The 18,253-nt window shown below is 38.7% G+C and overlaps 1 protein-coding gene across 3 annotated transcripts; it reads right to left on the minus strand.

Annotated features, from left to right (window-relative positions):
* Positions 1–1,113: 1,113 nt before the first annotated feature.
* Positions 1,114–13,390, minus strand: nr2f6 (nuclear receptor subfamily 2 group F member 6). 3 transcript variants are annotated; one of them, XM_023339968.1, is made up of 6 exons: positions 12,418–13,390; positions 11,636–12,312; positions 9,825–9,919; positions 6,090–6,418; positions 3,891–4,137; positions 1,114–1,757 (listed from the first exon to the last, which is right to left on the minus strand). In XM_023339968.1, exons 2-6 carry the CDS (start codon positions 11,902–11,904, stop codon positions 1,483–1,485), a joined length of 1,215 nt encoding a protein of 404 aa, XP_023195736.1. In that variant the 5' UTR covers positions 11,905–12,312; positions 12,418–13,390; the 3' UTR covers positions 1,114–1,482. The 3 variants fall into 3 exon arrangements, with proteins under 3 accessions (XP_023195736.1, XP_023195735.1, XP_023195734.1); XM_023339967.1 differs by having other exon boundaries at positions 11,636–12,317; XM_023339966.1 differs by having other exon boundaries at positions 11,636–13,390.
* Between the last annotated feature and the right edge of the window lie 4,863 nt (positions 13,391–18,253).

Raw genomic sequence — 18,253 nt, forward strand, 5'->3', positions numbered from 1 at the left:
ATTGGGGGTCATATGGGAGGAGGTAGAGGAGGCACATGGCCTCATGTGAGAGAGCAGTTTAATGGAGGCCCTGTTCGCTCAGAGGGAGACGAAGCCAGAGGAGGGATCGCCACTGACGGCGCTGCAGACTTCAGGAACGCACCGCTGTTTCCTTACTGCCATAACGACAAAATCAGGATCCGAAAACCAGAGTAGGGCTGGGCGATAAAACAATTTTTCATCATTTAATATTTGGAAAACCTTTTTTTTTTCTTTTTTTTCCACCATTTCACTCCTTTGGTTCAACTCATTTTCATTTTGGGTATCAAAATCACCAAAGAGCCGGTTGTGACAGAATGTACTAATAAAACTTCCCATTAACAAACTGTAAAAGTATTAATAAAAAGCTGGAAGCTGAAATTAAATAATACTGAACATGTAATTTGGCAGCATATAGATAAAAATGACTTTTGTTTGACTAATAAAATTATATGTAAGAGTCTAAAGGGCCACAAAAAATAATTCTGGTGGGCCGGATTTGGCCCCCGGGCCTTGAGTTTGACACTTGGTTCAGAGTGATGTAATCTCACCAAGAGCCGCCATCTTGTTTGACAAACGTGTTTTACAGCTTCTGTTTGTTTGGACCATGAATTCAAGTCAACTTTACAGCAAAATGGGTCAGGCTAAGATGTTTTTCTGTTTTCATTACGAGAATAAAATCAGAATATTAGGAGGATGAAGTAGTACTTTTATGAGAACTACAAAAAAAATAAATAAATAAAAGCCTTCTTATTAAAATGACTTTTTTTCTCATACAGTACAGACCAAAAGTTTGGACACACCTTTCTAATTCAATGGGTTTTCTTTATTTTCATGACTATTTATAAGGCAAGAAATCCCACTTACTAACCTGACAGGGCAGGTTGACCTATGAAGTGAAAACCATTTCAGGTGACTACCTCTTGAAGCTCATCAAGAAAATGCAGAGTGTTTGCAAAGCAGTAATCACAGCAAAAGGTTGCTACTTTGAAGAAACTAGAATATAAGGGCTATTTTCAGTTGTTTTACACTTTTTTGTTTATTGCATATTTCCACATGTGTTATTCATAGTTTTGATGCCTTCAGTGTGGATCTACAATTTCAATAGTCATGAAAATAAAGGAAATTCATTGAATTAAAAGGTGTGTCCAAACTTTTGGTCTGTACTGTACGTTTTTCTAGTAAAGTTGCGTTTATTCTGCTAATATTATGACTATGTTCCTGTAAATAAACTGGCCCTAATATTCTGCCATGCAATTAACAGAACCAATGACTAAAATAAAAGCCGCTTTTTGAAAATGTTTTTTTTTTAAAGAAAAAAAAAAATCAAGTAAAATCGGATCTGGTATGAAAAAAATGGTAGATTTAATTTTTAAGCCCCGCTGCCCAGCCCTAGCTCGCCTCCATGGCGACGCCTCCTTACAGTCTGACCTCAGCCCGTCTCTCTCCGACCCGGCGGGCCGTTCACTGTCCCGTCGCGTACGGCCAGCTGATGGAGCTCCCTGACAGCTGCATGTCTCGGATCAGCGTCTCGATGGGTGTCTTGCCCACCAGCCTCATGAAGAAGAGCTGAGAGATGAGGTTCGCCGGCACGGCGCGCAGAGCCGGCAGGCGCAGCAGCAAGCGTCCGAAGCGCTGAGGCTGGCTGGGGTACGTCAGCCGCTCGTACTCGGTCAGGGCGACCTGCGCCTTCTCCTGCAGCGACTCCACATGGGCCGGGTCGGACAGGCCGCACGCATCTGCCAGGTGGGAAACAGAAACCATCTGAAGGACTGTTCTGCTGGAAACGGTTTAGTTCGTCATAAATCAAATATAAACACAAAATCTTACCAAGTATTTCTAGATTTTAGTTAAAATGTCTTATTACAAGTGAAATAAGACAAAACTAACATACATCTCTGGAAAAAACTAAGAGTCCACTGCACTGAACCCCACTGAAATAATCCTGGTTTTTCCATCAAATATTAATTTCTGAACTCTTCCTGAGTTAAAACATTAGTATTGTTGTTTCTAAATGAATATAAACTTGTTTTCTTTGCATTATTTGAGGTCTGAAGCACTGCATCTCTTGTCATTTTGACCATTTCTCATTTTCTGTAAATAAATACAAAAGTTTTGCTTGGAATTTCAGAGACATGTTGTCAGTAGTTCATAGAATAAAAGGACAATGTTCATTTTACTCAAATATATGCCTACAAAAAGTAAAATCAGAGAAACCGATTATATCAAGTGGCCTCTTAATGTTTTCCAGAGCTATACAAGTGACTTTTCAGCAACATACAGGAGGTATTTTATGTCAATAAATCCTTAATATTGATGAAAAGGTTCTGGTTCCACCAGCAGATTATTTCACTTATAACAAGGGAAAAATGTCTAGTAATAAATGAAATAATCTGCCAGTGGAACCAGTACATTTTCATTAATATTAAACTACTGCTTGACTGCTATGTTTGGCAGCGCACTTCCGCTAACCCGCTAACAGTGAAGCTAATTTTTCATCTAGCGCTTTAGCATTTTCGCTAGCAAACTCAACTTCCCCTAAACTAGTTTTCAGGGCAACTTCTAGGAAAGTGTGAGGAAAATATTGATTGATAGCAGCCACTAATTTATAATATTATGCTTTATTATTTATAGTTCATGTCTTCCTGACATCATGCAACCATAATGAAGAAAATCTGAAAATAATTTATTGGAGAAACCGGAAACACAAAACCTTAGAGATCCCAGATAGCATTTTTTAAAATTATTTTGTTGATGCTGAAATAAAAGAATGTTCTTCACATAAAACAGTTTCTTCATTTGGATTACTCACAGATTAAACAACTCATTTCTCCAACAGCCTGCTGGGAACAAAACGCCTGCAGGCTGACAAAATGCTGACAAAACATATCTACGTTTGTTATGTCGACACAACTGGTTCTTTTTTTAAGTTAAAGTGCATTTTAAAGCCTGAGTGATTCAAAGGTCAGAGTTCAGCAGCTTGGAAACTAAATACTTTCACCTGAAGGGGATCACTTACTGGGATGTAAATGAATAAAAAGAAGCAGCTAAAGTCAAAATAAAGACCTTCAGATAAGCAGTATATAATGAGGAAAAGCAATAACTGAATATTTTTGCCCATCTAAAATAACATTTTACGTATCAAGAGGAAATAACGGCACTTTTATTTTATTTTATTTTCTAATCCCCTGCAGATGCTTGTAGAAGAGTTTAACAAACTGAATGAACTCATCCATCAGCCACAATAATGCTTAAAATAATGTCATTCATTTCAAAGTAAATAGACGTACAAGAAAACATTTCATTGCTGATTTTAAACACCTGGTTTTGAAAAGCTTCACACCTCTTGATTATTATTTCTCCCATTTTATAAAAATGCAAAAGCAGGTCAGTTTCGTCTCTTTCTTGCTCTTATTTAATGCATGATAAAAACGTAGTAATTTCTAGTGTTTACAGACTTTTTTGATTTTTCTGACTGATTGTTCTAAACAAGCTGAGAATCAGTTGCTTTCTGATTTCCAGTAAATATGTATTAAAATGTATTTTATGTATTTAAGGTGGTAAAAGTTTTCCTCTGATTTCAGCCTTTGCGATGAGTAAATGACATGTTTTTGTTGTTTCTCATCTACCTAATAGCTTGTTGACACACGTCAGACTACTGCTTTAAAGGAGTTTTCCCATTGTTTCTCCCTATTCACTAAGGTCAAAGGTCAAACCCAAACCAACAGCCCCCCTGCAGCTGGCAGTGTTTTGTTTCTGTGACATTTGAACCCGGTCCTAAACATCAAATGGGCTGATTTGTTTTGGTTTCCCCTGAAGGAGCCTGGAGTCAGATCGCAGCGCAGATATTTACAGTAAGCGTTCAGACGTACCGGGGGAGAAGAGGGCGATGGCTTTGAGGCAGCTGTACTCGGCGGAGTCCACCTGCAGCCGGTTCAGCTTGTCCACCTGGTCCTGGAACACCCTGACCTGGTCCATGAAGGACACCACGCGCTCCGCGGACATGGGGGACGAGTGAAAGCCGGCGGCGGCCAGCAGGGGCGCCATGTGCAGCGGCAGGGCGGATTGCGCCGCGTTCAGGATGAACAGCTCGCTCCAGCTCAGCCTCAGCAACGCCACCTGCAGGCCGACATGCACAGAGTTAAACAGGGAGAAACTGCCTCACCAAACGACAAATTTGCTTTATTCACGTATTTTATTCATTTGAACTGAAGAAATTACATCAGATTTTTAGACCTTAACATTTTATTTTATTAAATTAATCTGCTGTTAGCTGATGTTAGTTGATCAAAAATGTTGCTAGCTAGCTTAGCTTAAGGCGTTCAAAGTCCCACAAACCACAATTTAAGAATAAATTAAATTAATTAAAATGGCACAACAACTTAAACACACAGTGATTTTTTTTATGCTTTCTGTTTCACACCGACTCATTGACTCATATGTTAAAGAACCAGGATCATGTTTCCAGGCACACGGTGCCATTTTATAGTACAATCAACTTCAGTTATAAAATGTGGTATATATCAGATATGACCTAAAAGAAAATTGATTTTGTCTCTGTCTCTTTAAGGAGCTGGTGCTCTTTCTGAAACTCTGCCTTCATGAAGTCATCACAACATGGCTCCCCTTTAACAAAGTTTTAACCAGAGTTGCACTGAGAAGTAGCTTCTATAATGAGCTCAGCACATGTGCAGTTTCACCAGATGTTTGCTAATTGCTGCTGGCTAGTCTGAAGGAGCCGACTGAGCGATTCATGGGAAAGAGCTGGTCTGTGAGGCGGAAGCTTGGAAACTGCCGCTCTGAAGGCGTTTAGCACAGCCGAATGGTTGCCATGGAGATGAACAAATTTCTCAAACATGCATGAAAGAATCAAAGCAACACTCCAGGTTTGTTTGTGATGATGGAATAACAATAAAATCATGATGTAAAGCTCGAAAATGTCTTTTTAACATAACACTACCCCTTTTGAATACAAACAAGCTGCTGCTGGCCACTCCCGCCCAACTCAACGTTTAAACTCACAAGGGAAAACGGCTGAAAACAGATGAGCAATTATACAACCGTACATCTTTGAAAGGCAGAAGTGGAGCCTCCTGCACAACCAACATGAATGCAACAAGTGGTTTCTGGATGGTAAGTCAACAACAAAACACTTGTCTTTTTGCTTTTTGCTGGATTTGCTAGGTGACGGCCGGGTTTCACTGTGGTTGCTAGGTAACGCCTGCTGATTTGCGAAGGTTTTTGATCGGCTCATTTTAAGCAAAGTAAGGTAAGGTAATTTTATTTATATAGCACATTTTTAGCTACAAGGCAATACAAAGTGCTTTACAGGAATTAAAAGAAAATACAAGCAAAATAACAAACCAAAAGAAAAAGCAAAAGAAAAAAAAGCTAATAATGATCCAAAGTAAATAAACTAGAATCCTACTCAGGGTCGAATTCAACCCTGAGTAGGATTTGACTCCTACTCAGTAGATAAGTATAAGTAAGTATCCTCTGGTCTAATTAATTTCCTGGTTTGGAAGAATAGGAGTCTAAAAAGTACTTGCTAAGGTCGTTTTTCTGGGTCCCAAGTTCTAATCCCTGTTCTGGGTTACTAAATAAGTGTAAGTAAGTAAGTATCCTCTGGATTTCTGGGTTGCTAGATAAATATAAGTATCCTCTGGACTTTCTAAGTGTGCTCTAAATTTGTAAAAGTAATGAGTACTCCACAGTTTCTTAGTAATAATAAAAATGAAATGTTCCTGTTCTGGAAGAATTTTTCTGGATTCTAACTTTGTTCTAATTCCTTTTCTGGGCTGCAATAACAGGAGTCTCTGCATTTAAACAGTGAGTATTCTACTGTTTCTAAAACATAGGCTACAGAGTGACTAATAAACTAGAATCTCTGTTCTAATTCCTTTCCTGGGTTAAAAGTGAGTAATCCAGTTTCTACCAAATTAAAATAAAAAAGAGGAAAGGACACACTAGAGCACTTGGGTTGTTTTTAGAAACAGTTCAGACAAAGACGACCGTACAAAAAATGTGCCAAATGTGAATTTAACATGATGGGTTTTAAATGTCGGACTGACCTGCTCTGAGACGGGGAGTTCTGGAAAGTACGGGATGTTTCTGGCCCACTCGATGGTGCTGAAGAGGAGGCGGGCGGCCAGCTCACAGATGCTGTCGATGCCCATGACGGACGCGCCGCTCGCCGACGCCTGTATCTGCGCCTGAGTGTAGGGGGCGCCGTAGCGGCTGTTGCTGTACGGCTCGGCCCGAAGCAACTGGGAGATGAGCTCCGACACGGGCTGGCCGTTGAAGTATTCCGCCCCGATGTGACCCGGACCCCCAGGTCCTCCAGACAGGGAGTTCGGACTGATACCTGAGTGAGACGGAGGGATTCGACCTCGCTGGACAGCTGCAGGGGAGCAGAACAGAAGAACCGAAACGTTAATAAATAAAACATTATTGCCTTAAGTTAAATAAGAATCCACAAAAAGTTTATATTTTATGCTGTTTATATGCTATAGATGATATTAAATGATTTATATATCAAGTAAATGTAATTTTTAAACACTTTAGGTGTTGAAATACCAATAAACTTAATAGCAAACTTTTGCTTTAAAAGTTGATTGATTGCTTGTTATTGCAGCAAACATTTTTTTTTACAGTTAATTAATGCAGATGGTTTTATTTCCTCCTGGTAAATTCTTACTTTTGTACCAAATGTCTACAAAGTGAATCTTAAGTTTTTCTTTTCTGGTTGTATTCGTGGCCTCAAATTATACAACAGGTCTAGTTGAAATAAGCATCGCGATACAAGAGTTTCATACCGGTCGATATTGATAATTATTGATTAGCTTTTTGTTTTAAATATCTGAAATACTGCTAAACTGGTGGTTTTCCCTCCACACTGTTTTTTTTATTTTTAAGCAAACCTTAAATTGCTGCCACGCCAGTTACTCAGTAGGTTGTTGCTAGGCAACCAAAGAGTGAGAGAGTTAGTTGAAGCCACCGACCTTGCTTAGTTGGCCCTCAAAGGTTGAGCAGGTAAAGCCTTTCCTCTGCCTACATCTCCCAGAATGCAGTGCGGTTCTGGATCAGTGAATATCCTAAATATTGAATATTCCATCAGACGTATTATCTATTAATACTGAGATTGTGTTTATCGCGATATATATTGATTTAATGATACAGCCCTGCATATATTATATAAAGACTGTGACCTTTTTAACTTTAGTCTGTTTTTTGATATTTTATGTGACAAAACAACACAATTTGTTGCATAATAGTGAAATGGTCGGAAAGCTTTGAACACCTGATGCAGTATTGTTCAATTATCCTCCATTATTATCAGGTTGTTGAGGCAAAAGCGCAAACAGAAGAGCCCAAATTTTCCTGCATCTATATATTCTCTCTGTAAATATTGTAAAATATCATAAATATTTGTATAAACCAAGAGGTATTTAATTATTTTTATTTGACTTTGTTTTGAATTTCTTTGTTTTGTAGTTGGAGTGCTGATTGACTGTAACAACTATTTTGTCTGATTGTTTTTTTTTTTTTAGATTCAATCGGTGACAAACGGAAACTCTGGGTGGTGAATCACCATCATTGATGTGCATTAATATGGTAAGAATGGCCTAATCCAAGTCTTAACCAAAACTGAATTGAGAGTTTAGGACATACGCTCTCCAGATGGTCTGAGTGAATTTTAACTTCTTTTTGAAGGATAATATAATTGAATTTCAGACTGTAGATTTGAAAAGCTGCTGGAAATAAACCTCAGATTTGCAGCATAGATTGAACCAAACATGGTTCTACAAAGTTCTGGTTAAAAAAGGCAATAAAAAAATCACACTTTTCTGATGTCTACTTTAATAGATGACCTAGTAAAATTGATCAGTACAACTTTCTAGATTGGTAAAGTCCAGAAAAATAGTTTAAGTTACGACTGTAAAGTCACAAAATGTGAGAGAATTCAGCACTATTAAAAAAAAACAAACTGGTTGATATTTAAACAAAAAGAAATACATTTAATTGATTACAAAATTTAGCTTGTAGTGTGAATAATATTCCAATGTTGATTTTTACTTTATTTCCTTTTACTAGTGGAGATGAAAACAAACTTCACTGTTAAGGTTTTGACAAACATGACAGAGTTGCAGTCATGTAGCAGCAGAGAGAGAGAGAGAGAGAGAGAGAGAGAGATTTCCTCCTGGGTTAAAAACCGGCTGCAGGTTTCTCCTCTCGGCTCCGCTCTCTTCTGAACCGCAGCTCTGATGGAAGAATCTTTCAGAAAGCGGTCAGCTGACTGGGTCAGAGGTGAAGCGGACGCTTCCAGGTAATGTGGAAACAGTTGGACCTGCGTCACGCCTCCAGTTCATTAATAACTGTGGAGCGCTGCCACCCGCTGTGGGCACCACAAACTGGACTTAGATTACAACAAAAGCACATAAATCCCAGGTCCAGCTGGAGTTTCAGAAACTGACTTTAATCTGACTGTGTGACGCAGTTTCTAATATATAAATCACAGTTTTTTGTGATCACACGCCTAATTCTTAGGTGTTAATAGCTTGTTATGTGGGATAAATCTGTGGAAACAGTGTGACACACAGCTCGTAAAGACGAATACATTCAGTGCAATCATTAACTTTCTTGTTTTTTACTCCTCTGAGGATTAAATGCAGCTGGATTCCCTGTAGCAGCCGTGCTGGAGGGAATCCAGCTGCAGAGTGAAAACATGCTGAGTATAAAGACTGTCCTCAGGTCACATGGCCGGGCGCGGCATGATCTTACTAGACCATAAATTGTCCCAGGAGTTATTGCGATGATTGATAATATTGTTGTTTTGAGACCATTTTCAAGTAATATAATAGCAATGGCACAAAAATGCAAGAACACATTCTCAAAGATAAATAAACTTTAAATTATAATGGAACTGGAAGACACTTTAAATGTCCAACATAAATAAACTAAATGACAGAAACAGCAAATAAAATGAAATATGAAGTCTCTGGAAACAAAAAAGGATAGTTGAGACCAAAACACCAGACTGAAAAGTTTTATCATCCAGTTTTCAGTAGAAAGAGAGAAAACAATTAAATATTGAAATGGAAATTATTGAGCTTCTCTTAATTTATTATGTGATTAACTGATTTATTGCTTATTACAACAGGTCTAGAGCAGCATTCTGCCTAAATTATTAGCATTAGTTTGACCTTACTTGGATTTAAATCAATTTTAAGTTTCTCTGAACTTTAAACTGTATATTAAACACAATCTAAAAACAACTCGGCTATTAAAAACATTTAAAATGTCGTCATTTAAATGTTCCCCACCCCATTAATGAAGCTGAAGAGCTGCAGAGACAGACTGATGCATCCTTGATGCAAAAAGCAGCGTTATCACAGATCCTTCCTCCCAGCAGCTGTGAGACTCCATAGCCATCACTACATCCCTGCTGCTATTTGCACATCCCTGTTTGGTCTTAAAATATAAATATTTGCTATCTTTTATGCACACATGTATAAATGCACCTGTGTATGTTTTTCTTTAAATTATTTTACTGAATGATTTCTGCCAAATTAAAGACAAACAACAGAGAAGGTTTGAGGTGCAGAGAAACCTCAAACCTGTATTTCTTCAACAACGCCTTGACGTTGTTGGACGTTTTAACAAAATCCCAACAAGTTTCAGGTTTCAAACACATTGAAGTTTGTTGCAATGTGACAAAATGTGTAAAAACTGAAGGTGTGTGAATATTTTTATGTACGTCTGGAGGAGAAACCAGCTTTATGCTGCGGTGTGAGAAGCTTTGATACCTTCTTTCCGCATCCCGACGCGAAAACACTTCTTAAGACGGCAGTATTGGCACTGGTTACGGTGATGCTGGTCAATTTGGCATTCTCTGTTCGATCTGCACATGAGGAACAAAAAAACAAATTAAATACATTCATCTTTTTTTTCATGACATAGTGAGGAAACAACTTGAAATGTAAGCCTGCCTCCTCCTGTTGTGAGTGAACTACATGAACTGGCTGCAGAGCTACACAGACTGTGACCTTTGTAAATCATCAGCGTTACACACCCTCGTGTTGCTTTTTACAGCAGGTTGAGCTCTGCCAACGTTTTACAGGGAGCCCTTTTCAAGCCCAGATGCAAGAAGAAGAAGAAGAAAAAAAGCCATATGGAGTTAATGCACTTTTTTTTTCAGAGGAATAAACAACTGAATTTGGCAGCTGGGAGAGGAGTTGGTATGAGCAAAGGGCTGAGCTGCAGCGCTGATGTAGCTGCGGTGAGGAATAATGGGAATGTTGACCTTCTGAGGCAATCCATCCTCACATGACAAACCTTCAGGGCTTCATTTGTGCTCCTTTTGTTGCCTTGTCTCAAGGCTGTTTGTGGGATGAAGCTCAGATTTAAAGATATTGTTTTCTCCTGACTACATTACAGATAGGATCATAAAAATCTTGTTGTCTACTTTTCTGTTTATGTGTATTTAAGGGGGAAAACAACACAAAATCAAAGTATGTTTAAGAGATTTACTTCTTCTAAGAAAGTGTTGTGAGTTGAATCACATTTTTATTTGTTTTTTATCAGAAGGAATTAGGGCTGCAACTGATGATTATGTTAGTTGTTGGCTTCAGCTAATTTTATAATATTAAAAACACAAAATAAACAAACCAGTTCCTTGTTTAAATAAGAAACTAAACATTTTAGTGCCTAAAATCCAATAATGTAGCTTTTCTTTAGTGTATGCTTGATTAGTTGCACATAAATTGATCATTTTTGCATTAACTGATTATTAATTTGATAGTAAAAGTTGCTTAATAGAATGTTTTGTTTTTGTTAACAATTAAAGTGACAATAAGATCTATTTACATTTCTTTTTTAGATATCTGTAAGGTTGTGACTGCACCAATTATAGCTCCACAAACACAAACACTGCTCTTGAAAAACATTATAAACATTTATAATATGCTTCTTTAGGTCACAAATCTCATTACTACGTTTGCTTTGTATCACTAAACTGCACACATATTTTCACATTTATTGATATTTATTTATACTTTAATTGAACAAAGTGGGGGAAAAAAGAGTACAATTAACAATCCCAATAATACGAACAAATTTGGGGGGGTTATAAGAAATTTATCACGATACACAATACAATAAATACCCTCTCCTAATTTGAACTGGGTGAAGCTAAAAGTAGCTTGAGGAGTTCTGGGTAGAACATATAATTCGCCAATAGAACTAGCACTTTTTAAAATCAATATTTAGTCATTATTGCTTAAAACAAGCTCTTATAGCTGAAAAGTTACTTGTAAGTTAGTTTTGTCTTATTTCAACACGTTTGTACTAAGATATCTGCACTAGAAACTAGTCAAAAATATTTTGTAAGATTTTGCCGTAAATTTACAGACAAATGTTTTTTTATTATCTTAAATATAAAATACCTAAATTACATAATAAATGCTCTGATGATGTTCTTTCACCAAGTGGCCCTTTTTACAGTCTTTATACTCCAGTTGACGATTAATCGATTGCTAAATCAGTTTAGGTTAATCACGACTAATGGTGATTAACCGATTTGGTGCTATTGAACGGTGGATTTTCCAGCAGCTCCTACCTGCAGGAGTAGTTCAGGTTCCTCCTGATGCTCCTCTTGAAGAAGCTCTTGCAGCCCTCGCAGGTGAACACGCCGTAGTGCTTCCCGCTGGACTTGTCCCCGCACACCACGCAGTCCACCACGCAGGTCTTGTCCTCGTCGCCCACGTCCACATCGCTGCTGCCGGCCTGCGGCGAGTCGTTGTCCTCCTCCCTCCTCAGGTACGCCTTGTCTCCCAGCCCGTTGGTGTCCCCGTTGGGGTTGCCCCATCCCCCGCTCACCATGGCCATGTTCTCAAAGACGCGCCGCCCCGTGAGAGGATCATACACGGACCCTACGCTGTCTCAGCCGGGTTTCACGTTGCCCCCCTTTCAAAGTTGGAAGAACTGGCTTCAGACTCCGAGGTTGGGACGCCTGGTTTGAATTTGAGCAACTTTGTCCTGGAAGATCTGAAAACAGGAGACGAAGTTGTCCCGATTCGCCTGCGTTGACCTTTATCCCCTTCGTCGTCTGGCAGTCCTGACCCGGAGGTCCTTCCTCTGCGATATTTTTCCTCTCCCTTCTTTAATCCCTCCGCTCTCTCCCTCTCTCTGCTCTTGTTCAGCCCTGACCTCTGATCAATGGCTCTTGAGCTCGGAGAGAAACTTCAGACGCGCATTAAGTGGTTCAGAGTTCAGGCAGGAGTAAAGGGTGCAGCCCTGCTCTTTTCACAGGAAACAATAAATTACTCTTTGACTCTTTCTCCTTCCCTCTCACCCGCTTTCTCCGACCCCGGCTATGAAAGGAAGAAGAAAATACCTCACCTGCGATTGAGCATGATGAAAAGGGACGCAGATATTGGAAAAAATCTGCCTCCTCTCTTCTGTTTCAGGGCAGCACTTTCCCTCAGCGCGTCCAGCAGGTGATAGAAAAATAAAACCCAGTCAGTTCTCCTTCAGGCAGGGTTAAACTGCCCTGCCCTTTCCTCTAACTTATAAACTCGTCCAACCAGTTCCTGCCGTGCTGAGGTGCTATCTTCTGATCTGAGCTCTTCCAGTCCAGACGCACACTGAGGCTTTTTCAGAAATGCACAGATGGCTAAAAGAAATAAGTGTTTTATTCTTTTGCTTTTCTGTTTTCGGAAACTATCTTTTTCTTCTGACTCAGCTGGTTTCTGGAGCAGCAAAGTTCACCAAAGACGTCCTCCTGCTCTGCCCTCTGTGACGAAACTCTGTTTTCTTCTGCTCCTTCAAAGCCAATGGGGTCAGAGGATCAAATGTCAGAGAAAAAACAAGCCAAAACAAAGGCTGAGTTGAGAAATCTCCTCCGTCACAGTCTGCTCCCCTTTCCCAAAGTCATGTCTCCGTTGTCTTGTTTTCTCAGAGCTTGTCCATCCTGCAGTAACGTCCCCGCTTCAGCTGTCAGAGACTCGGGCTTTTACTGCTGCGCTCCTCGCTCCTCTCTGATCGTCCTTTCCCCTTGTTTTTTCCAGCCTGTTTTGGCAGGAATAAATTAGGCGAAAACACAGAGCGCTCCTCTTCTGTTCGAGCCGCGGCAGAGATAGCCTCCTCTTCCTCCGCTGCGCTCCTTCCTTTAGGGAGAGTGAGCGTGTGTCTGTGTGCTGAGGGATTTGACACTGCTATTCAAGCCCTGCAGTTGCCGTGGCTCTGGATGCCTTATAAGGCCAGCGGAGTCAAAGAGCACCGAGTGGGCTGCGGCCAAACCCACACACACATTGAGAAAGAATGCCGGGCCGCCTGACTGGCTGCCTGCGTTCCCCCGCTGACCCCCGGGCCAGCCTGGGAGCGCGGGGAGGGAGGCGGGGCGCCGTACAACCGTGGCTTCATGTTCTCCCCGCCGCTCCATTCCCAAAGACCTCCTCCGGCTCTGTTGACCCAATAATAACAAGGAGGCCCTGTTGTTGTTGAGCAACTTGTCAAAAGGTTATATGATACTCTGCTGGCTGCTTTTCACACCTGCCGCTCACACTCACAGGTCCAAGTGAAGGATGTCGCCGATCGGATGGCGTTCGTTTTTAAAGGAGTCATAAGAGTCGTTTTGATACCTCGATCAAGAATTTCATACAGACTTTATGTAGCGATGGTGGGCATTAATCGTATTAGTAATCATAATAACATTTTGATTTATCATTGTCCCAATAAACTCCAATTCAGGGTTTTATAAGCCTGGCGGGCCACCAGGCTTTGCTTGTGCTCCCACCAGGCTAAGAATTGTTTGTTTATTTATTCTACTTTTTTTTTCATACACTAGTAACTCTGGAACCACCTTTACTGGTCTACACGCTAACAACTTCAGCAAATAAAGCGACAAGTCACAGATAAAAGATCAACAAATTGCATACGCTTTAATTAGGACAAAATGACTGAAACGACTTGTTTTGTTTTCCTTTTTAAAGACTTTGCAGTTGGTGTTTAGGTATTGCTAATAATGTCTAACATTTTCTGTCAACTATAAACATTTAAACTCAAAGCAAGGTGGGCCGCAGGATGACTACCCTAGCGCTGCCCCTACCACCAAGATTAGCAAGTTCTTTTGCGGGATACTCTAAAATTATGTGAAAGTGTGTTATTCTCCCCTGTTTGTTTAATGGAAGTTTCTATAAATGTCACTAAATCTAAAAACATGATTAAATGCAGTAGTTACTGTGTCCAGTTTGGTGATACAAATCACACTTTGTCCTAAAGAAGCGTATTGTAATTGGAAATGTCTTTCAAGAGCAGCATCTGTGTTATGGAGCCAGAGAGTTAAATAAAACATTAGTAATAAATGGTTCTTATCATTACCACCAAATATTGTGATAAAACTTTAAGTCCATGTCGTCCAATCCAACATTAATATTTGTATTAGGCCTGCCGCAATAAACAATAAATAAATTTATCTCATGATAAATTAAGACAAGCTCAATAATTTCCATTTGGATGATTTATTGTTTTTCTCTCTTTTTACCAAAACCTGGATGACAAAAGTCTTCGACCTGGTGCAACCCTGTTTTATTTAGAGTCTTCATAATTAATTTTATTTGTTGTTTTGTTTATTTATTTTTGATATTTAAAATGTCTTCCAGTTCTAGTGTTAAATGTTCATTAGAATTTAAACTGCACACAGTTATTATATCTTTAAAAACACCGTATAAAAATCAAGTATAAAGTCTCTGGAACCAAAAATATCGTAAAAAATAGTCAGTCAGCTTAGCCAGTGAAAACAGGCAAAAGTTAGGGCAAACTAACTACTTTGTATTGGGTTTTAAAATGCTTCCAACATTTTTCAAAATACATTCAGTGCATTAATTGATTTATTGTTTATTGTGACAGGCTAAGGAATAACGCGATGAAAAGAAGGTGCTCTGGTCAGATGAAACTACATGCAAACCGTGTGGAAAAAAACTAGCACTAAACACACCAGCAGTGGAAGCAACATCGTGTTGCAGGAATTCTTTTCTGGTCAGAGTCGATGAAAAATGGATGAAAGTAAAAGCAGGAAAATCCTTGACTGGGACAGAAGCTCACTTTCCTGCACAGCAACAACCAATAACATAGATTCAGAGCTACAATGGAAGTCATGCATTTCTATTAAAACACTCTGTAACATTTGTCTAAGCTTCAGTTATTCTCAAAGTAAAATGCACAAAATATGTAGTTTGTTCACTGAAACTATTTTTTTTAGCACTTCTATTCAGAATTCTGCATTTTAATTAGCATTTTTTAAATAATGCATATGAATTGTTGAAAAAAAAGCCTGCAGAGTCACACACACACTTATTTTGCACGGTACATTTATAATAGTTAAGTAGTAAAGACTTAAGCTGCAGCAGCTATTTTAAAATAAAGTGATCAAACAGTAGCTTCACACTGAATTTCCCCAACAGAAGAGTGCAAGGACTGGATCTGCTGACGCCCTCTGACCTCTAAACCCAGACTTGTGTGCAGGAAGATGAGGCACGTGCTTCTGCAGTCCAATAAAAGTCATGTGCCGGTCATGAAGCCATTTAACCTGGCAACTGCATCTCAAAAAGAAAAAAAAAGGAGAGTGAGTCATTTAGTGTTGTATTTATTAGACCAATGGACATGTTTCTCGTGATCACAAGAGGACTGCTTAAACTAAAAGTTATCTTTATTACTAGTTGCTTCTTAATCGGTCATAAAGTTCCCACTGGCAAAATGATTTTAATGCTTAACTCAAAGTTTTCAACTTTTTGCTGCATAATAAAATGTTTTGAATGTAAACTGAAGGTTTGAATTGTTTATACAAGTTATTAATCACATGCAAAAACACTGATATATGACTAATATTATTGGTGTATTAATGCTTGTCATTAAGGAAGCCAAAGTATCATAACTCAATGGTAATTTTACAAAGAAATTCCTCCCTTCCTTTTAATCTCTTGTTTTTGCTTATTTAATTTTCCCGCTGTAAAAATATCCACTTCAAATTCACAGTAAACATTAGTATTTTAAATTATAAAATCAAATTTAAAGTCTGAAAATATGTAGGAACCCCGACCAAATTTTAAAAAAAAATATAATATTCAAAGTGACATATTATTTCAGCAACAGCACGGATTATTGTTGCTTCTATATTCTAAATAAAACCGAGAGGATCATGTTACAGTGGACCTCTGGTATTTGTTGGGGTTAGAGATCAGCTACCCGTAAATAGCTGAAATCCGCAAATACTTGAGCTCCTCTTTAAAAGCAGCGGCCTACCTTAATAGTTCAAGCACAGAATATATCTTAATCAGTCCCTCCAGTATTTCTCAATAGTATTTTTCTTTCTTTCAATCAAAATCACCAATTTTATGGTCCTACTTTTGAAATACTTGTCCTGAATACCTTTCACTTTTTCAACTCAACATAGTCATTTTGAAACATATTTGAGGTGCTTAAAAAAGTACAAGTGACTACATCAAAAGTAGTGTTTTTATTTATTGCTTATATGTGCTTATCTGTGACGGTAAATGTGATTTTTTATTTTTTATTTTTTTTTGTTTCTCGCCATATTGATAACTGACTGACTTGACATCAGGTAAGGCTGAAGTACAAGTAAAAAATACCTAGAAATGCCATATTTCTGACATTTTAGTGGAAAATTTGCCATAAACACAATAAAATGCAGGAATCTGTTGATTTTGCGTCAATTTCCACTAGCAACACCAAGAAAACTGGACAGACTGTAACTTAACATGCATTAATATACTGCTCAAAAAAATAAAGGGAACACTTAAACAACACAATATAACTCCAAGTAAATCAAACTTCTGTGAAATCAAACTGTCCACTTAGGAAGCAACACTGATTGACAATCAATTTCACCTGCTGTTGTGCAAATGGAACTTTGTACAGAACAGAGTATTCAATGAGAATATTTCTTTCATTCAGATCTAGGATGTGTTATTTGAGTGTTCCCCTTATTTTTTTTGAGCAGTGTACTTACAATGGACGTTACCAGAGGGGCCGCTTTTCATTGGCTGATGCCCATTCTACATGGTCGCGTGCGTGGCCGTCTCACAAACACACGCATGTTCCTGAAGGTATTGCTTTAATATTGAAACCAATATCTAGATTAATCCAGCTTTATTGCTTTCCTTCATTAATCCATGAGAAAAGGTTTATCAGAAAAGTGTCAAACTGTTGATTAAGATATGGATAATTGCTTAATAGGCTAGATTTCTGCTTCAACAAACAATGTCACAACAATAAAATAAATACGATATGTAAAATTTGAGGAATGTCCCTTTTAGATGGAAAAAATAAAACATTGTACTATGACTCACAGGTCTAACTGTAATTTGCCACATGAGTCACTCAGCCATCGTCTTGGCGGTTGGCAGAGCTCCTGCTCTGTTTTCTCTGCCGAACCTGCAGCTTTGTCTTGTGAAGGTCTCCGTGAAAAGAGGAGGTCAGAATAAACAATCATAGCCTCCATCCAAGGTTTAAAAATAACAAACTCCAAAGCTGGAGAAGGAGGAAAAAAATCACAGACAATCTGAGTTATTCACTGCCTCTCCCAAGCTGGTTTAAAGAGCCTCTGTGTTCACCAAGAAGTGTTTGCTCATCACATGTTTTTACAGGAACCCCCCAACCCGAATGACAAAAAAACTAGTCCCTGTGGGCTTTAAAAGAACTAGTTTTCTCTCATAAAAGCCAAATAGCCAGAGAGTTGGATGTTGATTAAAAAGCTGGCAGGAAAGGAAAATATTTCACTCTTTTTGTTGTTGATTTTCTTCTTTTCTTCCGCCTTGTAACGTGAGCATTTGGAAACTTTAACCCACATCCTTCACAGCAGGACCCTTTGAGCATGGTTAGACCTTTTGTTTGACTAAGAGGTTAACAGGGAACCCTGCTAAGCTGCTGTAAGTTGAATTAGTATTTTCCCTTAAGCTTCTCTCTGTACGTGTTTTACCAGAAGTCTGACCTTTGTGCTGCTCTTATTTCATAGATCAGGTTGTAGATCGAAACTAAACTGCACAGTGGAAGTAGTAGCTATGTCAAGTCACTTGTGAAAAAATGCAGATTCAATGCAAAGCAGAAGCACAAAACCTAATATGCTGTGCAAGAAAAAATAAGAAGTTAAGAAAAAATAGAATCATAGTGCTCAATGAGTAATACAAAGTTTCATTTCCAGTCACTTTAAATCATGATT

This window comes from Xiphophorus maculatus, chromosome 9, assembly GCF_002775205.1.
Source record: "Xiphophorus maculatus strain JP 163 A chromosome 9, X_maculatus-5.0-male, whole genome shotgun sequence".
NCBI classification, from domain to species: Eukaryota; Metazoa; Chordata; class Actinopteri; order Cyprinodontiformes; family Poeciliidae; genus Xiphophorus; species Xiphophorus maculatus.

Excerpts from the sequence above, each read along its gene's own strand:
- nr2f6 (XM_023339968.1), bottom strand. The coding sequence starts at position 11,904 with ATGGCCATGGTGAGCGGGGGATGGGGCAACCCCAACGGGGACACCAAC. Across the intron at positions 9,920-11,635 it reads AACCTGAACTACTCCTGCAG|ATCGAACAGAGAATGCCAAA; the intron begins GTAGGAGCTGCT and ends CCTCATGTGCAG. Across the intron at positions 6,419-9,824 it reads CGTCGGGATGCGGAAAGAAG|CTGTCCAGCGAGGTCGAATC; the intron begins GTATCAAAGCTT and ends GCTCCCCTGCAG.